This window comes from Camelus dromedarius, chromosome 4, assembly GCF_036321535.1.
Source record: "Camelus dromedarius isolate mCamDro1 chromosome 4, mCamDro1.pat, whole genome shotgun sequence".
Classification (NCBI taxonomy): domain Eukaryota; kingdom Metazoa; phylum Chordata; class Mammalia; order Artiodactyla; family Camelidae; genus Camelus; species Camelus dromedarius.
Window position 1 is genome coordinate 91,463,485 of NC_087439.1, and position 24,500 is coordinate 91,487,984.

At 36.6% G+C, this 24,500-nt stretch overlaps 1 protein-coding gene across 5 annotated transcripts in view; it reads left to right on the plus strand.

Annotated features, from left to right (window-relative positions):
• DIS3L2 (DIS3 like 3'-5' exoribonuclease 2) overlaps positions 1-24,500 on the plus strand; it is a 321,790-nt gene that overhangs the window by 82,137 nt on the left and 215,153 nt on the right. For 4 of the 5 annotated variants that reach the window (XM_064485261.1, XM_064485263.1, XM_064485264.1 and 1 more), the window contains exon 6: positions 12,095-12,329. In XM_064485261.1, coding sequence (XP_064341331.1) covers positions 12,095-12,329 — 235 coding nt within the window. Of the gene's footprint in view, positions 1-6,460; positions 6,593-12,094; positions 12,330-24,500 lie in introns of all 5 variants that reach the window. The other variant, XM_064485265.1, reaches the window with a different exon arrangement.

Consider the following 24,500-nt stretch of genomic DNA (forward strand, 5'->3'; position numbering starts at 1 on the left):
CCTTTCCCCTTTTTTTCTTAAAATATTTAAAACAAAATCAAACAATTAAAAAAGGTGGTTATATAGTTTTCCTTATTGTACTCACAGAGAAATAGAGGGAGACAGGTCCCGCTGTTCTAAGTTGTTAGAAACCTGATTTTGAGTTGGTGTGATCTAAGCCAGGAAAGAATTTACAGTGGCCTGTGAATGGTGTATAATGGAAGGAATTGGCAAGTAAAATGAAAATGGTCAAAAACAGTCAGTGGGCATTGAGAATGTCCAGGTCTTCAAATGATAAGCCAAAGAACAAAGAATTAGTTTCTCTAGGGAAGAGAAATCCACAAAAGCTTTTGAGTAAGAAGGTAATTTAATAAGATTTTTTATTTCTGTAAATGTGTAGGATGGTGGCACTGAGAATACCAGGCAATTTGTGGAAATATAAGAGCACTTATATTTGAAAGTGAAAAGACAAGTGAAGGATTTGGTGAAGCAGTATGTTTGGCAGTAGGAAGAGTCAAATATGGTAGTGAGGTTTTGAGTTTGAAAAGGCCTGGAAGAAAGTGGCAGTCATGTTGGTAAAAAAGAGAACAGGAATGGGAAGTGATTTGAGGGGAAGGGCTGGAATGATTTTTGATATTTTAAGATTAAGGTGATAGTAGCACACTAAGATGAATTGTGTGGGAGATGTTGTATTGGGTACCGTATTAAGTGTTGCGAATGTAACAGTGAACAAACGCAAAAAAGTCCCTGCCTTCGTGGAGCTTGCGTTTCCCTGGAAAAGGACATAATAATGTAAACAAAATAGCATATGTAGCATGCTCAATAGTGGTAGGTACTGAAGAGGAAAAATAAATAAAATAAGAAAGCTATGAATTTGGGGGTGGAGTTGATATTTTTAAATAGGGTGACCAAAGAAGGCCTCCTCGAGAAGGTGACTTTAAGAGCTGAAGGCAGTGAGGGAGTATCCTTGTGAAAATCTTGGGGAACAGCAAATACAGGCCTGACGTGTTCAAGGAATAGCGAAGAGGCTGAGGTGGAGAATAGTTGGAGGTGCAGACAGAGGGATCATGGGGTAGGGGCAGAGATCAGGTAGGGCCCGCACATCAGGCAGGATTTGGGTTTTTGCTCTGGTGGAGGTGGGATGCCTTGGAGGATTTAGAGCAGAGAATTGACATGCTATGACTTACAGTTCATAGGCTCACTCTGACTGCTGTGTGCGGAATAGACTGAAAGAGGGCAAGAGTAGAAGTGCGGAAACCCCCTTGCGAGGTCTTGCCTGTATCCTGGTGAGAGATGACAGAGCCTGAACCAGGGTGGTGCCTGTAGGGCAGTGAAGATAGAGCTGATAGGATGAGCTGATGCATGTGACGGTGGGCAAGGGAGGGAGAGAGGGAGAGAGGGAGAGAGGGAGGAATTGGTCCATTGATAAAGATGGTAAGATTTTTGGCCTGAGTAACTAGAAGAGTAGGGATAGTTCTACTCCTGTTAACTAAATAAAAGGTACTTTTGGATTAACTACCATAGGCAAACAAAGTTCCCAGTAACATATATACCTTTAAGAATGTCTGTAATGTCTTTAAAATAATAGTATCCATGGTCATATTTTATAATGAAAGAAGCTTATTGGCAAGCCTTGTCAAGAACTCCCTGTGGAAATATCAATTGCTTTTCTTGGCTCCAAGGTATTTCCTGAACAGTGTATTATACTTTGTCCCAAGTGTGCCATTAAGGGATTTGAAAGTTTGTTAAAACATGTGTGGCAAGTGAGTGCTGTCACTTAAGCCCAACCAGAGGAGCCAAGAAACGAAAAGCGGCTCCTAGGTGGACTTCATGACATACATTAGCTCTGAATCAGAGGCTCAGGTAGTGGGATAGGCAGGGCATTATCCCCTGTGCACAAAGCCCTCAGCTGACACTGCTTTAAACAGCCCTTTCAGCAGAAAGTGCCTGTGGACATAGGCATATATAAATCTCTTTGGAAAACTCCATTTTACCAAGTTGATAGCAACCCCCTGCCCCAGGGGAGTGTCACAGAATTTATATGCTTGGAGCAGAATTTTCCAGGGCTAATATAGACTGGCTCTTTTTACAGGATTTAAAATAGCACCCTTCAGAGATAGCTTTTATGTTCAAGGAAGAGTTTTTCTATATTGGTACACAGGAAGACTATGAAATGTTTCGTGCTTGGAGTTTGGGTAAGCCAGCATGATGGATATGTTACTTGGCATTTTTATTTAGGATTCCATTTAAGTTGGTTACAGGGACTCTTTCTGTTGCTCCCCAGTTTTGAAATACATTATATTAATTATGAAAGGTAGGGAAGAAAAATCAAATAAATATCAGTTTTGAAGTGACTGGTTTCTTTATTCTAGTGCGTTTGAATTGCTATTTGCAGTTGATCTAATTGACAGCTCAGTGTAAACATCCTCCCACCCTCCTTCTGAGGGACAGATTGATCCTTTATTTACACTCTGCAGGAATCAGGAGATGTCCCTGGAATCTGTGCTCAGATCTAGGCTTTCTCGTCTTTATCTAGGCATTAATGATTTTCCTTGCTAAAACTATTGTTTTCAAATTGGTAACTGAACTTTATGATAATATTTGGGTTTATATTTGGGATTATATTTGGGTTTATATTCATGAATAACATGAATTATTATTCATGTTAATAATTTAGACATGAAGGCCTAGAATTATTTTAGAAAAATGCATTTATTTAAATATCTTCCAGTTTTATTCATTTGCATATGTATTTATATTTGCTTTTTTTAAACTTTTTTTATTGAGTTATAGTCATTTTACAATATGTCAAATTCCAGTGTAGAGCACAATTTTTCAATTATACATGAACATATGTGTATTCGTTGTCACATTTTTTTCACTGTGAGCTACCATAAGATCTTGTATATATTTCTCTGTGCTATACAGTATAATCTTGCTTATCTGTTCTACATTTTGAAATCCCAGTTTGTCCCTTCCCACCCCCCGCTCCCTTGGCAACCATAAGTTTGTATTCTATGTCTATGAGTCTGTTTCTGTTTTGTATTTCTGTTTTGTTTTGTTTTGTTTTTAAACAGTTTTTATTGAGTCATAATAATTATACAATATTGTGTCAAATTCCAGTGTAGAGCACAATTTTTCAGTTCTGCATGAACATATATGTATTATTGTCAGATTTTTTTCTCTGTGAGCTACCATAAGATCTTGTATATATTTCCCTGTGCTATACAATATAATCTTGTTTATCTATTCTCCATTTTGAAATCCCAGTCTGTCCCTTCCCATCCCCCACCCTCTTGGCAACCACAAGTTTGTATTCTATGTCTATGAGTCTGTTTCTATTTTGTATTTATGTTTTTTGGGTTTTTTTGTTTGTTTGTTTGTTTTGTTTTTTTTTGATTCCACATATGAGCGATCTCACATGGTATTTTTCTTTCTCTTTCTGGCTTACTTCACTTAGAATGACATTCTCCAGAAACAGAAACATCCGTGTTGCTGCAAATGATGTTATACTGTCAGTTTTTATGGCTGAATAGTATTCCATTGTATAAATATACCACATCTTCTTTATCTAGTCATCTGTCGATGGACATTTAGGCTGTTTCCATGCCTTGGCTATTGTAAATAGTGCTGCTATCAACATTGGGGTGCAGGTGTCATTTTGAAGTAGGGTTCCTTCTGGATATATGCCCAGGAGCGGGATTCCTGGGTCATATGGTAAGGCTTTTCCTAGTCTTTTGAGGAATCTCCATATATTTGCTTTTTATGATGGTAAGTTTCAACTGTGATAAAATGATTGGTGTCTCTTCCGTGGTTTCCAGACACAGTGCATTAGTGCAGGACAGTGCAGTATCAACATTATGTAGACAAGCATCTGAATTTAGCTGGCTCTTGCTGCTTGGTAGTTATTTATTTCTTGTAATTTTTTTAAAGAATGCTTCTTTTGCAGCCAATTCAAGTTTTTCATGTTCTCTTCAGAAGAAAAGTAAAGGAAACCGATATTTATTGAGCATATTTTATATGCCAAGCATTTTGGGAACCTCTGGGGGATATAAAAAATGAATGTAGCGTGGCTTGCTGTCTGGTGGAAGAGAGAAATATGCCAAAAAATAAATGGAATATATATAGCCTGATCAACAAACCATATAATGAAAGAATAGTTAAGGAATAGTAGTGGAACAAAGGAAGGAAACAGAACATTTCTTAAGAGATGGGGGAAGTTAGTCAGAGAAGCATTTACTGAAGAGCTGGATCTTAAATTTTGATTGGGTATTTGCCAGACAGGCAAAAGAAGCAGAGGCATCATGCATTGGGTGTTAATGGTGGGAGATGGCAGTGCAAAGCTCACTCTGAATCTTTTTGCAGGAACTCTCCCATAGGAGTGTCCAGGACTAAGAGCAGTGGACTTAGAGCCCTAGATCTGTGTGCATGTCACAGCTCTGCAATTTAGTAGCTGTAGGATTGTGAGAAATCTGAACTTGTTTTTACCCCTGTGAGATGGAGATAATTATTCTGTGTATCACCCAAGGTCATTGTGTGGATCAAATCAGCTAATGTGTGTAAAGCACAAGGGAGATTGTACAGTAGGAATGTGAAGAGTGATAATGACATCCTTAGTGTTCGCAGTATTTGTAATTGTATTTAAATTCTCTCAGGTTCACTAACTCCTATCCTTGTGGAACCCCCTTTGAGTCTTTTCTCAGGGCTCTGTTCTCAGCTTCTCTTTTCAGTTGACGCTTGGCTTAATGATGCTTAGTGAAACTGAGATTCAAAGAGATTAAGTAACTTTCCCAAAGTGGTTTGCAGCAGAGCAAACCCAGTGTGTAGACTACAGTTCCTGCTCTTAATTACTTTTCCCTGCTTCCCCACTGGACTAACTTTACAGTAAAGACTAGGCTCATTAACTTGGCATTCAGAGCTCTTCATATCTACTTCTTCATCTACCTTTCTCACTCTTACTGCACATTTTCACTGTTACTTGCCTTTCCTAAAGGAAAATTTGCATTTTCTTATCTTGCTCTTGCATAGGTGTCCTTTCCCAGCTTAATCTCCTTTATATGTGTTCACCTGTCAAAATCCTGAGTGAGGCAGGGCAGTGTAATGGAATAAGCCAGGGCAGGAGTAGAGTGGATCTGTTTTCTACTTTCCCTCCCAGTCTTGATCTGTTACAAAGGGCAGGACCAGTGGACATTCATACCAGCAGTGTAGTGCTTGCTGTGCATTCTTGCTAACATTTGATATTGTCAGGATTTTTAGTTTTTGCCTATCTGTGGTTTGTAGTGTTATCTCATTGTGGTTTTAATTTGCATTTCTTTGATGACAAATGAAGCTGAGCACCTTTCCATCTTTATTGGCTATTTGGTGATAAAGATTCACTATTTTGTTAAGTGTCTGTAAGCCTCTTCCCCATTTTCCCTATTGGATTGTCTTTCACTGATCTATAGGAGTTCTTTATATATTCTGGATATGAGCACTTCTACGATTTATCTTTTAACATTTCTTTTATGTTATTTTAGGATAAAAGGAAAAATTTAATTTTAATGGAGTTAAATTTATCATTTTCTTTCATGGTAGTGCTTTTTGGTCATGTTTAAAATGTATTTCCCTATATATTTTCTCAAATATTATCTTCTAAAAACAATTCTGCTAGCCTTTTAGAGTAGCATCTTTCTTAGCCATTTTCCATTCACATGATTGCATAGTGTCTCTGATTTAGCAAGCGTTCTTGTCTTCAAAGTAGAGGTGTTCTATAAGGCAGTTTGCCATTTCTTTGCTGACAAAGGACTTATGTTCCCCTTAAAGTACAGAAGTCATGCTGCACTCACCCTCCTTTTCCAAAAGGTATATTTTTTACACTCTGTGTCTCTGAACTCAGGATTCTGGACTTAGGCCTATTCCTTTCAATGGTAGGCTTCTGATAGCCCTCTCTCAGTTTTATCATTAATAGTTTTCAAGGTTACTCCCAGGTACTACTGAAGAGGCCGGATTACTTCTCTCCACCCCCTAGAGCATAAGGATTGCAGCCTGCTGGAGAAAGGGGATCACCTTTTCCTCTCATCACACTGCCACTCCATTACATCACCCAATTGTACCCTCCAAAATGAGACAATAGGTAGATTATAGATCTATCAGTGGTAAAGTTAACTGCAGGGTATATCTGACAAACATTTCTGTGTGTGTGTGTGTGTGTGTGTGTGTGTTTGGGTTTGAACAGGGGGATGGTTCAAGGAAATTAAAATTAATAATATTATAGTGTGCTATTTCTTGAGCATTTTTAGTACCTTCAAGTGACACTTTTATTTCATATCAGGACTCCCCAACTGATATCTGCCTATATTTTCACTATTTATTTTTATTAGCAGGGCTTATGTGATGCTGATCCCATCCTGTTCATGGGACAAGACTGAGAGTGAAAAAGTTCTGTATGACCCGGTGATGTGATTTGATTCCCTTACTAATCCATTTCTGTCCTGTCCTCCAGAAACTAGACTAAATCTCCAAAGGAGAAATAATCTCAGTTGCAGCATGCACTCGGAATAACAAGTGCAGTCAGCTGCCTCTCTCAGGTCTGTGGAGGAAACCAGAGGAATTTAAAAAGTCCTCAGTTAACCAGGTCAGTAATATATGCATTTTCCTGAGGCCCCCCTCTTTTCACTCTGAACCCAGAGCTCTCCAGAATATGGATCAACCTGAACTGGTAGCCTTCAGCACCAGACTTTATCCTCCTTACTTGTACATTCTTACGGAGTGTTTTCTGTTTGTTTGTAGATGCATATTTTTCTGTGGAGGAAGTGTTTATAGCTTTCACCTGATTCTCAGGGGGATCTGCTAAACTTCAAAACTGAGAACCACTGAACTAGGCTTTTCAACTTTTTCAACGTCTGTCCCACAGAAGAAGGCCTCTAACTTTACAGAGCAAGGGAAGATTGGGCTGCTACTTTCTAAGCCACATACTCCTGTGTCTGGAAATTGTTCTGAAAGCTCTCTTGCTTCCTGATGGTCTTTCACATCCATTTTTTTCATTTTTCTACCCCTTTATCTATCTGTTTACACATCAAATATTGACCACCTAGATTGATTATGCAAGTTGCTATAGAATATGCAAAGATATATAAACTATAACTGATGAGTATATAGTCTTAACAGATGAGGTAAATCACATATATAGACAACACTAGTATAGTGAAAAAAAGTGAGAAGTGCTGTAGAAGAGGTAGATATAAATTGCTTTGGAACTTTAGTTAAGGGAGAAATTACTCTTGTCTGGGGCAGGTAGTAGGGCATGAGGAGAAACTGAGAAGACTGTGGTGGATTCTGGGTTATAGAAAATCCAAGCCATTTGTACTAGATCTTTAGAGATTGGTAGATTTTAGTTACGTGGAAATGTTAGATGCCATCTCTGGTTCTTTAGTCATTCAGATGAGACTTGAGTATACACTGTGTCAGGCCTACCATGGTCTCTTCATGGAGCTTACATTTATCAGGAAAGGCAGACTCTAAACAGGACATATCCTAATTAATTGCAATTCATTCATTCATTCAACATATATTTGAGTGGTTACTAAATGCTGTTCTCAACTGTTGGAATATAGAAGTGAGTAAGCCAGCCTCTGTGCTCATGAAACCTACATCCTAATTGAGAGACAGAAAGTAAATAAGTATGTAATACATTGTCAGGTAGTGAAAAATAAAGCAGAGAAAGAGGATAGAATAATAACAGCAAGGTGGGGCTGTTTTAGTTGATGTGATCAGGGACCGCCTCTCTGAGAGGAGGATATTTGAGCAGAGACCTGAACAAAATGAAGAGAGCAATCCCTGTGCATAGCTGGGGAAAGAGTTTTCCAAAAAGAGGGAATCGTAAGTGCAAAAATCTCAAGATGGAAGGTTTTGGTATTCTAGGAATAGCAAGATTAGCTGTAGGATTGGAGTGTAATTTGCAAAGGAAGAAGTTGTAGAAAATGAGAATGGAAAAATAGATATGGGCTAGGTTTGACAAGACCTTGTGGCATGGTGATGGAGACTTTGGGAAGCTTATGGGAGAGTGACATGATCTGATTTGTTTTAAAAAGGTCACCCTAGCTGCTTGGTCCAAAATGAAAATCAGGAGACCAGTTATTGCAGTAGTTCTGCAAGGAGATAAAGGTTGCTTGAATTTGTATAATAACAGTGGAAATGGCAAAAGGATATATTTTAAAGGAAGGGCCAGTGGGCTTTCTTGATGGACTGAATGTGGGGTGTAAGAGGGAGAGAGTCAAAGGTGATGCTGTAGTTTGGTGCCATCTGCTGAGAGGCAGTGCTGGGAGAAGAGTGGGTTCTGATGGGGACCGAGGGTACTCTTTAGGTGCCAGCTGACATCCAGATGAAGATGTCAAGTAGGCAATTGGATGCAAGTCTGAAATTCAGGGGAAAGTTGAGGCTTGACATTTAATTTTTTGGAATTAATAGTGTATAGAGAGATTTAAAGCAATGAGACTGGATCAGATCATGTAGGGAGTGAGTGTAAATGAATCCTCTGCCTAGTGTTGTTTAACATCTTCCTCTGTTCCCTGTATCAGGTCAAATTCAAGTTCAATTTAGGGGGAAAATACTGCATAGATGGTGGAATGTACTTCCAAAGTATAGTGCGTAAGGAAGCACTTTGGTTCTTTCTCTTTCTATGGTATTTATATTGATCAGTGGGTTCAGGTATTGCTACTCTCGCCCATCTATTATAAAACTCCACCCCAATCAGCATTTAGCAACCATTGATGATCATTTTCTGAATCCATTATTTCAGTAGTAATGACAAAATGGTAGTAGTTAAAGTCTTTCCTTCCTTCTTTTTTTAAATATATATGTATTTTTTTTCTTGAAGTATAGTCAGCTTACATGTTGTGTCAATTTCTGGTGTGCAGCATAATTCTTCAGTCATACATGAACATATATATATTCATTTTCATATTCTTTTCCACCATATTTCCTTCCTTCTTAATTAGCTGAAACTCTTAGTGCCTAAAACACCAATTCTTAAGTATAGCTAATCTAAACCATGGAGATTATCATGGTTTAAAGTCAGAACTGAGTCGGTTTTGAAATGTACTGTACACAGTTAAGCTTGCTGTACTCTGGTTACTTCTTTCTACTGGTCTCCTCTTCCCGTTGACTTTTCCTCAAACTTTGTATGTGTAAGCCAAAGCATAATTCTTAATATGTAGGTAGGCAGAATCATAGTGATTACAGAATTCGTTTTGTATTTTACACGTACACATACATACAAAGACTATCTTTCATTGTGGGATAGTTGAGCCTTCAAATTTTATAAAGTCAGAATTCTGGTTGCCCCTGTAATATTTTCTCTATGGTCTGTGGGAATCAAATCCTTTGTGAAACCGGTGACAGCAATAAATACATAATAGAAACCAAAGGCCTAGACCCTTTGCTTGACACCTTTCCAAAAGACCACATTTTACCTACGAGTCTTTTTTTTTTTTTTAAGTTTTTTGTTTGTTTGTTTGTTTTACTTTTGTGGGGGGGGGGTTATTAGGTTTATTTATTTTTAATGGAGGTACCAAGGATTGAACCCAGGACCTCGTGCATGCTAAGCAGCTCACTCTACCACTGAGCTATACCCTCCCCCTTACCTACTAGTCTTAACTCCAGAGTGTCAGTTGTTTTCTTTCACCCTTGCCCCCAACTCTTCTCTGTCTGAGATAAAAGTATGTATAGTATGATGTAGAAAAACAGTAGACCAGTGGTAATGTTGTAGCCGTCGTGCTTCAGGCACCATATGCCTGTGTACCTCCTGCCTGTGCTTTGGGCTGTTCTGACAGTGCCCAAGGTTGTATTAATTCTTTGGAGATATCAAGGGCAGATCTTCTAAATGTTACTGAATTTGCCAGGCACACTTAAGGAGATTGAATAGATTTGCTGATTTGAGTGATAGCAGATTCTTTTCCTTCTCTAATCCGTCAGTGAATTCTCTGTTTTTTGAATGATATACTTTGGGTCAAATATGAAAACCAGGACTCAAATGTCAAGGCAGAAGTGTCGAGAGGAGAGCTGGTTTTATAATTGTATATTAATTTAACACTTAGCTTTTGCTTCACTCTAATGTTCTCAAGCAGGAAGGGGCCTGAGGGGAATCTTTTTTAGAGGTTTCTGGCCTAGCCAGTTGAACATTTTTAGTTTGTTTGTTTGTTTTACTATCAAAGAAAAGGATCCTTGTTTTTTGGGAAATAATGAGCAAACCTGGAAATAATGAATAAATGAATGAATGAACAAATGAATAAACAAATGAATCTGACAAGGGTCAGAACATGGCAAGAGTTGAAAAAATTTCAATAAATGTATTCAGAAATTAGGAATCAAGTTTTCAAAAAGGCACAGTTTTGCTCAGAAAAATTCACCATTGTATACAAGTTTTTCTGTTATCCCATTTTCATGAAGTCAAATTTTTTAAAACTTTGGGAATAAATTCTCTCTATTTATAGAATATATAATATATAGATATATAAATATTATATTCCATACCTATGTCTATATATATTCTATGTATTCTATATATAGTCTGTATTCTGATTGTGAATATCTTTGTAATATTTTACTTTGATTTTCTGGGTGTATATATAATATTCATTGTCTGGGGACTAATGTTAATTGAAATCTGTGACGTTATAATGTTTTGGGAAAGATTTCTTTTAATAACTTTTTCTACCTTGTATAAAATGAAGATCTTTCATTAAGCATGATCTTTGTGTGATCTAATTCGAACATTAATCTGGTTTGTTGAAGGCAAACATCTAATTTGAAACCTCAGGGTTAAACTCAGAAAAATATTAGACCTCTCAAATATAAACACGCAGAGAAACTGCTAGAAGCTCACTCACTTTATTCAGGTCTCTGCTCAAATGTCACTTCCTCCAGGACACATCCCCCCAGTCACCCTACCGGCTGAACAAGCCTAACTCTCTAATAACCAGCATTTCCATATTATATATTTTTTCACTAGCATTTTTCACTATTAGACTTTTGATTGTGAACGCTGTTGTATCCTGGCCGCTGGGAACAGCACCTGCACCATGAAAGATACTCTGTAATGATTTGTTGAATGAGTCAGTTGTTCACCGTCTGTTCTAGAGTATAGGCCTCATGAGGATTCCTGGCATGAGATTGACCTTCCAGCATTTGTTTGAAGGAATGAAATGAACATGCTACCAATAGTGATCAAATTCATATATATATGATCACATCTTGATTATATGTTTAAATTGCACATTGATTTCTCACCCAGCAATAGATTATTAAAAGGATATGGTGTTGTAAGTAACATCTAGGACCTACAAAATCTGCTGTCTTTTTTGCTAATGTAGATGGGCGAATTTGCAATAGGGTTATCTTTTTTTTCCTAGTGGGTAAACAACACTTGGTGTATTTTAATATAGTGCCCACAGAAATCAAAGAGTACTGTCATATGATTGTCATGTGACTAACTCATTGAATGGATTAGTAGCTGGATTCTTTTCTCCTATTTGCTTCATTTTTTAAAAAATGAAAAATATTTGACATATTTTGTAATGCTTCATTCTTCTAGTGTAAATGTCTGTCAGTTGTGTGCTTTCTCTAGTGATCTCAGGCCTCAAAATGGAGAATTAAGGTTTATATTTTTTATGAGAACATTTTATAAACTTTTGTTCAAAATTTTGTTTTTTCCACTTCATCTTATATTCTTGTGGTTTCATTTGTGAGTGTAGTGACATACTATGTTGAGTTCTTTTATCATTTCCCAACATTCTAATTGATCCCATGTGATGAATCCTTATGAAGCAGTATTTGTGGTATTAAAGGCCTTTGGGGGTGAGAGGATGAAAATGTACATCAGAAAAATGAGAAGTGGATATAGCATTGGTCTTGGGCATCTTGAAGAGCTGAGCACCAATCTGGCACTACTGGATTGATCATCTCCATAAGATAGTCTGTGTATCTGGAGAATAAAGATCCTTTTTCAGACTACATGGTGAGTGTCAAGTGCTTCTGAATGTGCAGTTTTATCCTTAGGAGAGAAAAGTTAAAAACAAAAAATCTGTTCTTTCCCTTTTTTCCCTCTAGTGATTTAGCAGAACTTTTCTATTTTCTTCAGGTAATTAAACCAGAGAGCAATGACAAAGAAACAGAAGGTGCCTATGAATCAGATCTCCCTGAAGAGCTCTGTGGAAGCCATCTCCCGCAGCAGTCCCTGAAAGGCTATAATGACAGTCCTGATGTCATTATAGAGGCTCAGTTTGATGACAGTGACTCAGAAGATGGACATGGCCACACGCAAAATGCTCTGGTTGATGGTGTTAAGAAAATCTCAGTTTGTGTTCACGAAAAAGGTGAGTACTGGACTGCTCTTTGACAATTTATTTTAGTAGATGGTTTTAAGTATTGGAATTCTCTCTGTGCTACAGAATTAATCACACATTACAGTTGATATCTTCCTAATTTCTGACCTGTAGCTGCTTTTAGGCAAAGGGGATCTTTGACAGGCTTCCAGCTGCTGGTTGTGCAGAGGGGATGAAGTTGCTGCTGGTGGTTTGTGTGGTCAGTGGTTGCTGTTGTCATTTCCTAGTAGGTTTTGAGTTGTGTTGATAGCTAACCTTGAAATTTCCTGTGATGAGCCCAATCCCACCCTGTGGGTGGTTCTATGAGTAGAATTAAACCAATCTTTAAAATCCTTACCAAAAAAGCACTTCATTTTACCCTGGATTTTGCTTTATTTTAACTCAGAACACTTTTTAAGTATTTCTGTCATTAGTGGTGGGAATGGATCACCTTAAATTTGATAAGTGGATTATCGTTACAAAGTCTTTTGATTCTGAGCCTTTAAAAAAGCCAGTCTTATTTTCTCTAATCAAAATTTAAGCCATGGGTTCCCTGGATGCAGAAAAAAGCCTTTGTAAACACATAGATAAGGAGCTGTGTCCAAGGGCCCTACCTGGCCACACTCTGGGAAACTTGAGGGAAAATAGCAGTGAAAATCGGAATATTTCAATGTATAGATTCTAAGAGGTTTGAAGTGCAGGAATATGTTTTCCAGCCAAATTGAGTTTTATGCATACTATGAAATGGAAAAAATTTACCTGGCTAGGCCGACTCGATTATGAGCTTTTTTATCAGGAAGTTGCCTCTGGCAAAGTCCCTGTGAAAGGCTAGAAGAAATGCCAGAAGATTACTAAAGGAGGATGTTCAGCAGACACCCTGTGATAGGGACTGGTGAGCACCTCAGTGACATCCTGAAGAAAGTTGGAGGTGACTTCAGGAAGTGATTGCATAAGGGTCATCCTGTTTCTCCACTGCTGATGAGCTAGTGATCTGTGGGCACTGAGCATTTTCTAAAAGCTTTGTTGCTTTTTGGTGCCAAGTACTCTCATTCAGAAGGACTCTGCAACTTTGAAATTCTTTCTGAATGAAGGGGCTACTGCTTCCTCACTGTCCTACCAGCTGTGCTGGCCTGAGGGCGCCCAGGTTCCTTTTGTTTTGTGGCTTGCTTAGATAAATAGTAGCTCACTGATCAGGGCCCAGCCGATTTCATTTGGATGTTATTCTTTGAAAATCTGTTCTTGTGATGATTTTTTCTTCCTTCCTTTAAAAAACAGTTGGATACTGTGACTCTCTTCTGAGAGTACGTGTGTATTATCATAATGGTGTCAGTACTGTGAGTCACGTCTTTTCTATGAGAAGAGAGGGAAATAACCAGGACCCTAAATAGCCAAATCCTTCATCAGCAAGATCACCAAGGGAGAGAGATCCTTGAAGGACAAAGCCAGGCAAAGGCGTACTTTAAAACTTACTGAGTATTTGGCCCAAATCAACTTCGTGGAAGCCTAGCTGAGGTGATTAGACTTGGCAGGCCTCAGCAGTATCTTTTCCCCTAGGCTCCAAATCAAAGGGATAAGATGCTATAATTTTTCATTAGTGATTGGTATCAATACAAGGGCAAGGGAATATTGATGGATGGAAGTGTTGGCAGAATTGATGCCTGGGGTGGATACTAATGATTCACTTTGTCCTTCGTTTGGGAAGTTCTGATGCCAGACCTGCTCTTGATTTGTCCTCTGTTGTAATTCCCTTCCATCTTGCTTGCAAGTAAATATCATTGGGTGCTTTACAAGTCCACTGTATGCAGTTTTTTTCCTTACTCTTTTTACGGTCTTCCTATCCTACTGTTATTTATATTGCTTCCTTACTGGCCCTGACTGAGGGAACAGCCTTAATCCTTCCCTCAGTATCTGGTACCAATTTCTTTTTCCTGCCAGCCTCTAAAAAGAGAGTTTGTGAAACCGCATGGCTGTTTCTCATTTCTTGCCCTCTTGATATTTAGGAAAATTACAATTTGCTCTTTTAAAAATCATGGTGTTTTTTAGGATATTTCAACCAGCTTTTCTTCTCTGAATAATATAAAATCTGGTTACAGTTAGGATGTTAGTACTTTTTGCACCATTTAAGGGTTTGAGATTTGTTATTGAAACAAACCATAACCTTAAGAACATCATAAACTTTTCCTAAGACTTCTAGAAAAGTTCTTTGCTTTGTTTTGTAGTCACAGATGGATTATTAATCCTAGTTCAGATGTGTGTGCAAAAGAGTACTTTGTTTTTTGTTTTAATACCATGTTTTTTTCACCCAAAGCAAATGTTACATATTACATGTGTATGCATTGTATATCCCACTTTGCTCAGGAAACATTCGAATCTTTACGATAACTACTAGTGTCTCTGGTCAGTGAGCAGAGAGCCCCAGCTCTCTGCAGCGAGTACCTATCTTGCATTCAGAGAAAATTTTCTCTGGGCTTCTCAGACTTGTTACATAGTAGTTTCTTCTAGGAAGACAGCATGGATCTGGATCATCCTCAGGCCCTGAGAGAGAATGGGCCAAAGACCTGGGCCCCCTTTGTAGGTCCTGAGGCTGAGCTTTTACAACTTTCTGGGTAGTAGTGTTATTGTCAGCACAGAAAACTGCCATCTGTGTAGAGACTGGGACAGCCCTGTAAATAAATATTCTTTGGTGTCAAATAATTGAGTAGTGTTTGCCTCGTTAGAAAACTCCAAAGGACAAAAAACATGGTGACTAAGTGATACAGTAGCTCTGTGTCTTACATCTTTGGGAATTTTAAGAACAGTTTTGGCCTCTGAATCTTGTCGATTCTGACCTAATCAGACTGAAATGTATTCCTCCTATTCTCTACCTTAGTAGGTTCTGCCAGAGATCTTGTTTGGCTTTCTGGTCTGAAGACAAGCTTCTGCCAGTACCCTAATGACTGTACATGGGTTTGAATGTAGAGTCGGTGACTCTTTGAATTTTCTCCTCTGTCTCTGGCCACCTTCAGCTCTTCTCTGAAGGGAGAATCCACATGGAATCCTTGTTCCCTTCTGAGGTTTGAATCAGTGTATTACTATTCCTTCTAAAGCCTGCCCAAGTCAACTTGAGGAGTCAGGAAGAGCCCTTTTTCTCACTTAAAATTCATTTCCTTCCAACAACAGATTTGTTCAGTACCTAGATTTAAGTTCTCTTTCCTTGGATAGAAAGGAACTGTATTTCCCTCTGGCTGAGAAAAACAGATCCATATGATTATTCTCCTGTGATACTTTGGGGTTACTGAAAACCCTTTCTCCTGACTGTCTGGAAACCTTCTTTATCAGAGCTAATTATTTTCATTTCCTTTCTGCTAATGTTTCCAGAGTCCAAGATCAAATCTTCCCTATCTTTTTTGTATCTGAGTTCTCCACTGTGTATAATGATGATTAATACAAATAGAAGACAGTTATGTTTGCTTCAGAAATTATGTTGAAAATCAAATATATAGCAATTTCCCATCAACCATGATTTTTGGACAATGCTTTGTGCCAGTGCTTTAAAATATCATTAAAAAAAGAGTGAAGCCTTGTTCAGACCTGTGTTAGAAGTATACAGTGGGAATTTTTGCTTCCCTATCTTTTAGACTGACTGGACAATGCAGCCATACCACATGTGATTCAGGTAGAGACAGATGATCAGGACCTACAATGTCTAAGACCCAAATCCTGTGCTAGACCAGCCATTCCTCCCTGAAGTCCCCAAAGGAAATACATAAGCAGAGGATAAAGCAAGACAGCGGAGCAGTTCTTTATTAACTGAGGCTTTGCTCCAAGCCAGAGTGATTACGGCCACTTCTGCTAGCAATTCATGAGGCTTCTTATATCGTCTCATTCCTGCCAACAGTTAGAATTATCCAGCTTTCTAGTTTTTATAGTTTAAATTATGTTTTGTAAATTGCCCTTCCATATCATTTGTCTGCTGTTCCATAAGGGTTATTGTTGTTTTTGATTTGCAGGAATTTCTTAACTATTCTTTATAATAATCCCTTTTCCAAATCTTTTATCAACTCTACAGTTTTGCCTTTTGCTGAACTTTATGAAGCTGATTCTTTATTGATTGAGAGTATCATCAGTTTCTCTCCTCTAAATCTATTTCTGATGTTGAGCCATCCTTGAATTCCTAGGAAAAATGCTACTTAACCCTGATGTATTATTATTTTTTAAATACACAATTGGATTTATTTAGGTAACATATAGTGTAGAATTTCTGTATCATGTTGAATGGACCTATCATTTCCTTATCATTAACTGGTTTTTAGAATCAGGATTATATTAGCTTCATGAAATGTCCTGGTCAGGTTTTGACTGTTTACTTATTTCCTAGGACAGCTTGTATAAGACAGGAATTAACTGTTCCTTAAAATTTGGTAGAATTTGTTGTAAAATTGTCTGCACCTGCTGTTGTTCAGAAGGCTCTGATCTTTGCTCTTTCACTCTCTTTCATTCTAATTGGTCTGTCCAATTTCTCTCTTTTTTTGGTGCCAATTTTGTCATAATTTAATGGGAATGTATACATTTGAATTTATGAGCATGTAGATATTCCTAATACTCATTAATATTCTTTAATTACTTAAAAAATCTCCTTGTGTCGGTACTTTTGCCTTTTTCCATTCTGTATTTTAATTGTTTGACTCTTCTTTTTTTCTTAACTCTTGTTTGCCAGAGATCTATCTTAATAATCTTTTCAAGAAACATGATTTTTGGTTGTGTTAGTTTTCTGTGTTTACTGTTGATGGTATTGTTCTGTGTATCATTTATATTTGCTCTTATCTTTGTTATTTAACCTGATTTTGGGGGTTTGCTTTTTTGTCATTTTCTCAACTTCTTGACTTGAATACTTCTTTTTAACTTTTCTTGTTTCCTTTGAAGTGTTAAAGCTATAAAGTTCCCTCTAAATACCCTTGCTATATCTAGGATGTACTTAGATATCTTTCTATATAAATACTTATACATGCAAATACGTATTTACACATAATAATCATGGATGCTTATTGGGTATTTACTATGTGCTAGGCCCTAAGTACTTTATAATTACACCTCATGATGTTTAATTATTTGGTTCTTATAGCATACCTAGTATGTAGTTCACAAATATTAATAATTTTATCTCAGCGATACTTGTAGTTTTTATTCTCAAACAGAAAGTTACACAGTTGGTAAGAATCCTTTAGAATCCTCTGATAGCTTTTAAAAAATATTAATGCCTGAATACCACTCCAGACATTCTGATTCTAGGTTGACCTGGCATTTTAAAAAAGCTGCCCAGAGATCCAAGGATTCTACTATGTAGCCAGAATTGAGTGGTCCTAGACTTGTCCTCTTAACCATTATGCTGATTCTCTTCTCACAAATAATAATACATATAGGAAAGGTTAAAGATTTCATGATAGTCCAACACTCAGTGTAATAATTAATTTGGTCAAGGATCATTAATAGATACTAAACCATTGGATGAAAGGTTATTGGAGATTAAGATATTCACATGGTGTCCAAGTATCATGCCACAGTTGACTTACTACTTAATAATTACACAGGGCAAAATATTTTTTTATAGTAGGCAGATTTGATAGTTACTACTTTAACCAAGTGGTCAAGCTTAGCCTCACCAATAGTGGGACAACGTGACATTTTGTGCCTTCTGATGGGATGCATTATTGTATGCAACATGATCTGTGATGTAAACATTTAGGCCAAAAATATCTCACCTGAATCAAGCCTTGCACCTTAGCCTCTAGTATACTGGAAATACAGGTGATACTGGAACTAGCTAAATGACACCTTGGGAGAAGTAGTAAGATAAATTCAATGTGAGACGATCTATAAGACAACCAGTTTGTACTCTTCAAAAAGTCAGTGTTGTGAAAAACCCATGTGAAAAAAAAGGTGAATTTACTTTATGAGGCTTTCTCTTGTATAACTTATCCTGAAATACCTTATATTTTGTCTCTTTCTTCTGGTATTCAGTTAGTGGTAGCCTGGGCCATTGGAAAGAGCAGTAGACTTGGGAGTAAGGTGAGCAAAGTTGGAGTTCTCCACTCTGCTTCTAAAATAAGGGAGTTGGGCAAAATTATGTCACTAGTTCATTCTAGCAAAAATGTTCTATGATTAAATATATTTTCAATAATGTTAAGTATTTAATCAGAGAGGCTGTGGTGAGTCATGGGCAGAAATTGTTTCAGGGTTCTTCCATTAGTACTTGCTCTATCTCTTAAAACCATTACAGCCTGCGCTTCTTGCCTTTGCCATGTGTTTATTCATTCACTCGGCATTTATAGAGTGATTATGATGCTCCCAAAGCTCTGCTGGGTCCAGACTTTAAAAAGATGAAACATGCATTCATCCATCTCTCTCATATATTTTTACTAAGAGCCTATCAAGTGCCAGATACCTTGTGCAGCTCTCTGTTCCCAGTGCTGGGGAGCTCTTCGGGAGGTACCACCCTGCGGATGCCTACTGCTTCCCCCTCCTCTTCTTTTTCCCCAGCTGCCCCAAGAGCTGCTGCTTTGTTTAATGCTGATTACAATAATTTGTATGAATTGCTTGCCACTTAAGTCTTTTTGCCTCCCTCACTGCAGAGTGATCTCTGCTTTTGTGTATATATCAGATAATCTCTGTTTTGAGTTTTCATGGAAGTATTTACACCTATCTTATTTCTGCTGCATTGCTCACAGAGCGCAGCAGCTTCAGGATTTTTGGCCTCTACTGCTGTCCTGCTCTCCTCTTGTCCTGTACTTTGGATCATATAAGCTACAGAAACAAATCAGCCCTCCACATTCTGCTTGTCCATCTCTTCACCAGGCTCTCTCATTTAGCAGGTGATGAGAGAAACTCTACGGCAGCCTATTTGGGAGTTTTTGTGATCCATCCTTACTATGACATGAACATATTCATGGTATTGGGTATTTTCCAGCTCTATTTTGTGATGTGTAATGTTTTTTAACTTTAATGCAGCCCTTTTCCCTTTATTAGCAATATTACCAAGAATATTAAACATTCTTGTGGAAGTTTAAACAAATTATCATTATAAAATCTAAGGAGGCAAAACTTTATTTTGTATTAAATAATGAAGGTAAATTTTGCTCTTCATTTAATTTTTTCTTTAGTTGCTTATCTGTTACTCTCCATTCTGAATCATCTTTTTGTTGTTATTTTTAATTGAAGTATATTGTTGATTTACAGTATTATATTAGTTTAGGTACACAACATAATGATTCAGTATTTTTATAGATTATAGTCCATTAGAAGTTATTTCAAAATAATGGCTATAATTCCCTGTGCTGTACAGTATATCCTTATTGCTTATCTATCTTATACATCATTTATATTAGTCTCCTACCCCTATATTCCCCTCCCCCTGCTGGTAACCACTAGTTTGTTTTCTGTATCTCTGAATCTGTTTCTGTTTTGCTATATACATCTCATTTGTTTTATTTTTCAGATTCCTCATATAAATGATATCATACAATATTTATCTTTTTCTGTCTGACATTTCAGTAAGCATAATATTCTCTAGATCCATTCAAGTTGCTATAAATGGCAGAATTTCATTCTACTTTTTGGCTGAGTAGTATGTGTATATATACTAGTATGTATATACACACCACATCTTATTTATCCATTCAGCTGATTATAGACACTTGGGTTGCTTCCATATCTTGGCTATTGTAAATAGTGCTGCTGTGAATATTGGTGTGCATGTATTTGTTTGAATTAGTGTTTTCCTATTTTCCAGATATGTACTCAGTAGCACAATTGCTGGATCATATGGTAGTTCTATTTTTAGTTTTTTTGACGACCTTCCATACTGTTTTCCGTAGGGACTGCACCAATTTACATTCCCAGCAACAGTGTACAAGGGTTCCCTTTTCTCCACATCCTTGCCAGTGTTTGTTGTTTATAGACTTTTGGATGATAGCCATTCTGGCAGATGTGAGGTACTATTTCGTTGTTTTGATTTGCATTTCTCTGATAATTAGTAATGTTGAGCATCTTTTCTGTGCCTGTTGGCCATCTGTATGTCTTCTTAGGAACAACTGTTTAGGTCTTATATGCATTTTTTGATTGAGTTGTTTGTTTTTTTGATGTTGAGTTACATGAGTTGTTTGTATGTTTTGGTTACTAACCCCTTGTCAGTCATATCATTTGCAAATATTTTCTCCCATTTGGTAGGTTGTTTTTTCGTTTTGTCAGTGATTTCCTTTGATATGCAAAAGCTTTTAAGTTTAATTAGGTCCCATTTGTTTACCTTTGCTATTATTTCTTTTGCCTTAGAGACAGATCCAAAACATATTACTACAATTTATGTCAAAGAGTATTTTGCCTATGTTCTCTTCTAGGAGTTTTATGATGTCCGGGCTTAACATTTAGGTCTTTAATCCATTTTGAGTTTATTTTTGTATATGGTGTAAGGAAATTTGTAATATCATTCTTTTACACAAGGCTGTCCAGTTTTCCCAGCACTACTTATTGAAGAGACTGTCTTCTCCATTGTATATTCTTGTCTCCTTTATTGTAGATTAATTGATCATAGGTGCATGGGTTTACTTCTAGGCTCTTTATTCTGTTCCATTGATTTGTGTGTCTGTTTTTGTGCCAGTACTGTACTGTTTTCATTACTGTAGATTTGTAGTATAGTCTGAAGTCAGGGAGGGTAATGCCTCCAGCTTTGTTCTTTTTTCTCAAAATTGCTTTGGCAGTTGAGGGACTTTTGTGGTTCCATATAAATTTTAGTATTATTTGTTTTAGTTCTATGCAAAATATCATGAGTATTTAATAGGGATTGAATTAAACCTGTAGATTGCTTTGGGTAGTATGGCCCTTTTAACAATATTAATTCTTCCAATTCAAGAGCACAGGATATCTTTCTGTTTCTTTGTACCATCTTTACTTTCTTTCATCAGCATTTTATAGTTTTCAGAGTGTAATTCTTTCACCTTGTTATTTAAGTTTATTCCTAGGTATTTTATTCTTTTTGATGAGGTTTTAAAATAGGATTTTTTTGTTTGTTTGTTTTTTGTTTGTTTGTTTTTTGCTTTCTCTTTGTGATAGTTCATTGTTAGTGTATAAAAAGCAAGATTTCTGTATATTAATCTTGTATCTGGCAACTTTTTTGAATTCACTTGTTAGTTCCAATACTTTTTTGATGGAGAATATAGGATTTTATATGTATGGTATGATGTCATCTACAAATAGTGATGATTTTACTTCTTCCCTTCCAGTTTGGATGCCTTTGTTTCTTTTTCTTGTCTGATTGTTATAGCTAGGACTTCCAATACTGTGTTAAGTAGAAGTGATGTGAATGTGCATCCTTGTCTTTCTTGTTTCTGGTTTTAGAGGAAAGGCTTTTAGCTTCTCACTGATATTAGATGTGACTTTCTCATAAAAAGCCTTTATTATGTTGATACATGTTCTATCTATACCAACTTTGATGAGAGATTTTATCATGAATGGATATGGAATTTTGTGAAATGCTTTTTCTGTATCTATTGAGATGATCATGTGATTTTTATCCTTCTTTTTGTTAATGTGGTGTATCACATTGATTGATTTGTGAATATTGAACCATCCTTGTGTCCCTGAAATAAATTTCATTTGATCATGGTATATGATCCTTTTTACATACTGTTGAATTTGGTTTGCTAATATTTTGTTATACCTACATACATAGGTTATATCTATCAGTATTTGTGTATTTAAAATTAAAACTAAGAAAGCTTTAAAATGCTGCAAAATGGGTATACTTCTAGTTGTGTTTCTGTGTATATATAAGGAAGACTTCAGATTTTAAAATGATTTATTGGGCATTAGTGAGGTTAATGAGATTATAGTAGATAAAACCACAGTCAAAATACTGAGGGAAAAAATGGAATTAAATTCTAAAATGTACTTCTTTATATTTTAAATTTATTAAATAATTATCTTAATAAATTCTAGAAAACACAAGAATACATAAGCACACATTCTATTAGTTGTTAGAGCAGGACTTAGCAAAGATATTCTGTAAAGGGCCACATAGGAAATGCTTCGGTGTCACAGACTTCTTTGTCACATCTACTCAGCTGTGTTGTTGTAGCCTGAAAGTGGCTGTAGAGAATATGTAAATGAGTAGACATGGTTGAATTCAGCCTGCTGGCCAGTATAGTTTGCTGACCCCTACTTTACAAACATGAGAAAATGAGAGTGAATGGGACGAATTATGTCTTAGTATTATTATGAAAAGAGTCTTGACCTTGTGGACCCTCTGACAGGATCTCACACCACACTGGGAGAACCACTGGTTTAAGCTACTGAAATTGATAGCTGATGATGCTGAATAAGACTTTAGTGAATGTTTTAATTATTCTTTACTGTTAGGAAAGGCAGCAGTTCTTCAATTCCTTAGTTTTAAGTGGTTATTGGATTGGTTTTTTCCCTCATTTTTTCCCATGTAGTGCTAATTAAAATAATTCAGGTAAAATCTACTGCCTCAATCTTTTTGCTCAATTGTGGAGATTTTTGGAGATTGTGCCATGTTTTGACTGTAGCCTGGTCTGTGTGCATCTTAATTTATCAAACCTATTCACAGTGTGAATTATAGAATCTTAGATCCTCCTAATATGTTTAACAGTTTATGTATAGCATTATTGCACATTTCTTATTAGAAAACACTTGAACACTTCATGTTTTTTAAGATTAATTTGAAAGAAATTTTTTCTAGCAATTTTCTACATGTAATTGTTGATATATGAGAAAGCTCTTGTGGATGTTTTATATGTTTTTAAACTGGATACCTTAATGAATACTCTCATTATTTCCAGTAATTTTTTTACTTGGTGGTTTTGATTTTCTAGGTATAAAAGAATTTTATCTGCAAATAATAATTTTGCCCCTAACTTTCTAATTTTGCGCTTCTTATTTATTACCTCATTTCACTGGCCATTGCTTTAAGAACTGTATTACATAATAGTGGTGATTGCCTTCTTCCGGACTTTAATAGGAATGCTTCCAGTATTAAACCCTCAAGCACAGTGTTGGTTGTTGGCTTGAGACCTAGTTAACCAACTGTTCTCTTTCTTTTTTTTACTGAAAGTTATTATTGGGATGGATATTGAATTTTTCTTTCAAGACCTTTGAGCTTCTTTGGAGATTGTTTTTTTTTTCCCCCCTTTGGCTTGTTTACTTGATAGCATATAACACTGAATGATTCTTGTGTCTCTGATAGGACTATGCCCTCATTTGTACATGGTCTGTAGCATGTTTTAGCATGTAATTCAGTTCTGTTTGCTAATATTTATTTTTTTTTGAATTTATATTACAAAATGAGATTGGCCTGTAGCTTCTTTTCATTGTGTTTTCTTTGTTGTGTTTTGGTATCAGGCTCTATTAACTTTGTAGGGGGAACTGAGGAGCCTTTCTTCTCATTTCTTTGGAGTGGTTAGAATAGCATTGAGAATGATCAAGTATCTTGATGCTTGAAACATTTAAAGAACTTATACATGAAACATGGACTAGGGCTTTCTTTAGCTGACAGCTTTCTCCATGACTAATGATTATTGGTTTCTGTAGGATTTTTTTCTTCTTCTTGCATTAATTTAGTAGAAATTTATTTCTGCTATTTTTATTTATTATTAGTAACTAATCTCTACTTTTACCTTGTATTACTAAGGACTTTCTTTTAGGCATGTAAAAGAGGTGGTCATGTGTAGTTGCAAGTGTAGGTTGAAGTTCATGTCAGAGTTTGGAGTGAAACTGTAGTGTAAAGAGTCGTTGGCATAGTTAGTTCCTTGAAGAACTCCTCTATCCTAGGAGTTTCTTTAAGGGACTGCCAGAGGACAAGGGCCTACCTCTTCTTTTCTGCCACCTGAGTTCTCCTCCTTGAAAGCAATAAATATTGTTTATCACACTGTTCTCTGCCCTGTAGTCTCTGTAAGAAACAGAAACCTGTGGGTTTAAAAAATTTTTGTGTGTGGTAAAATATATATAGCACAAAATTTGAGTTTTTAACCATTTTAAGTATACAATTCAGTTGCATTAATTACATTCATGATATTGTGCAGCCATTACTGTTATCTATTACTATTCCAAATTTTTTTTATCGTTCTGAGTAGAAAGTATATAACTGTTAAACAGTAACTCCCCATTTCATCCACCTCAGCCTCTGCTAACCACTGA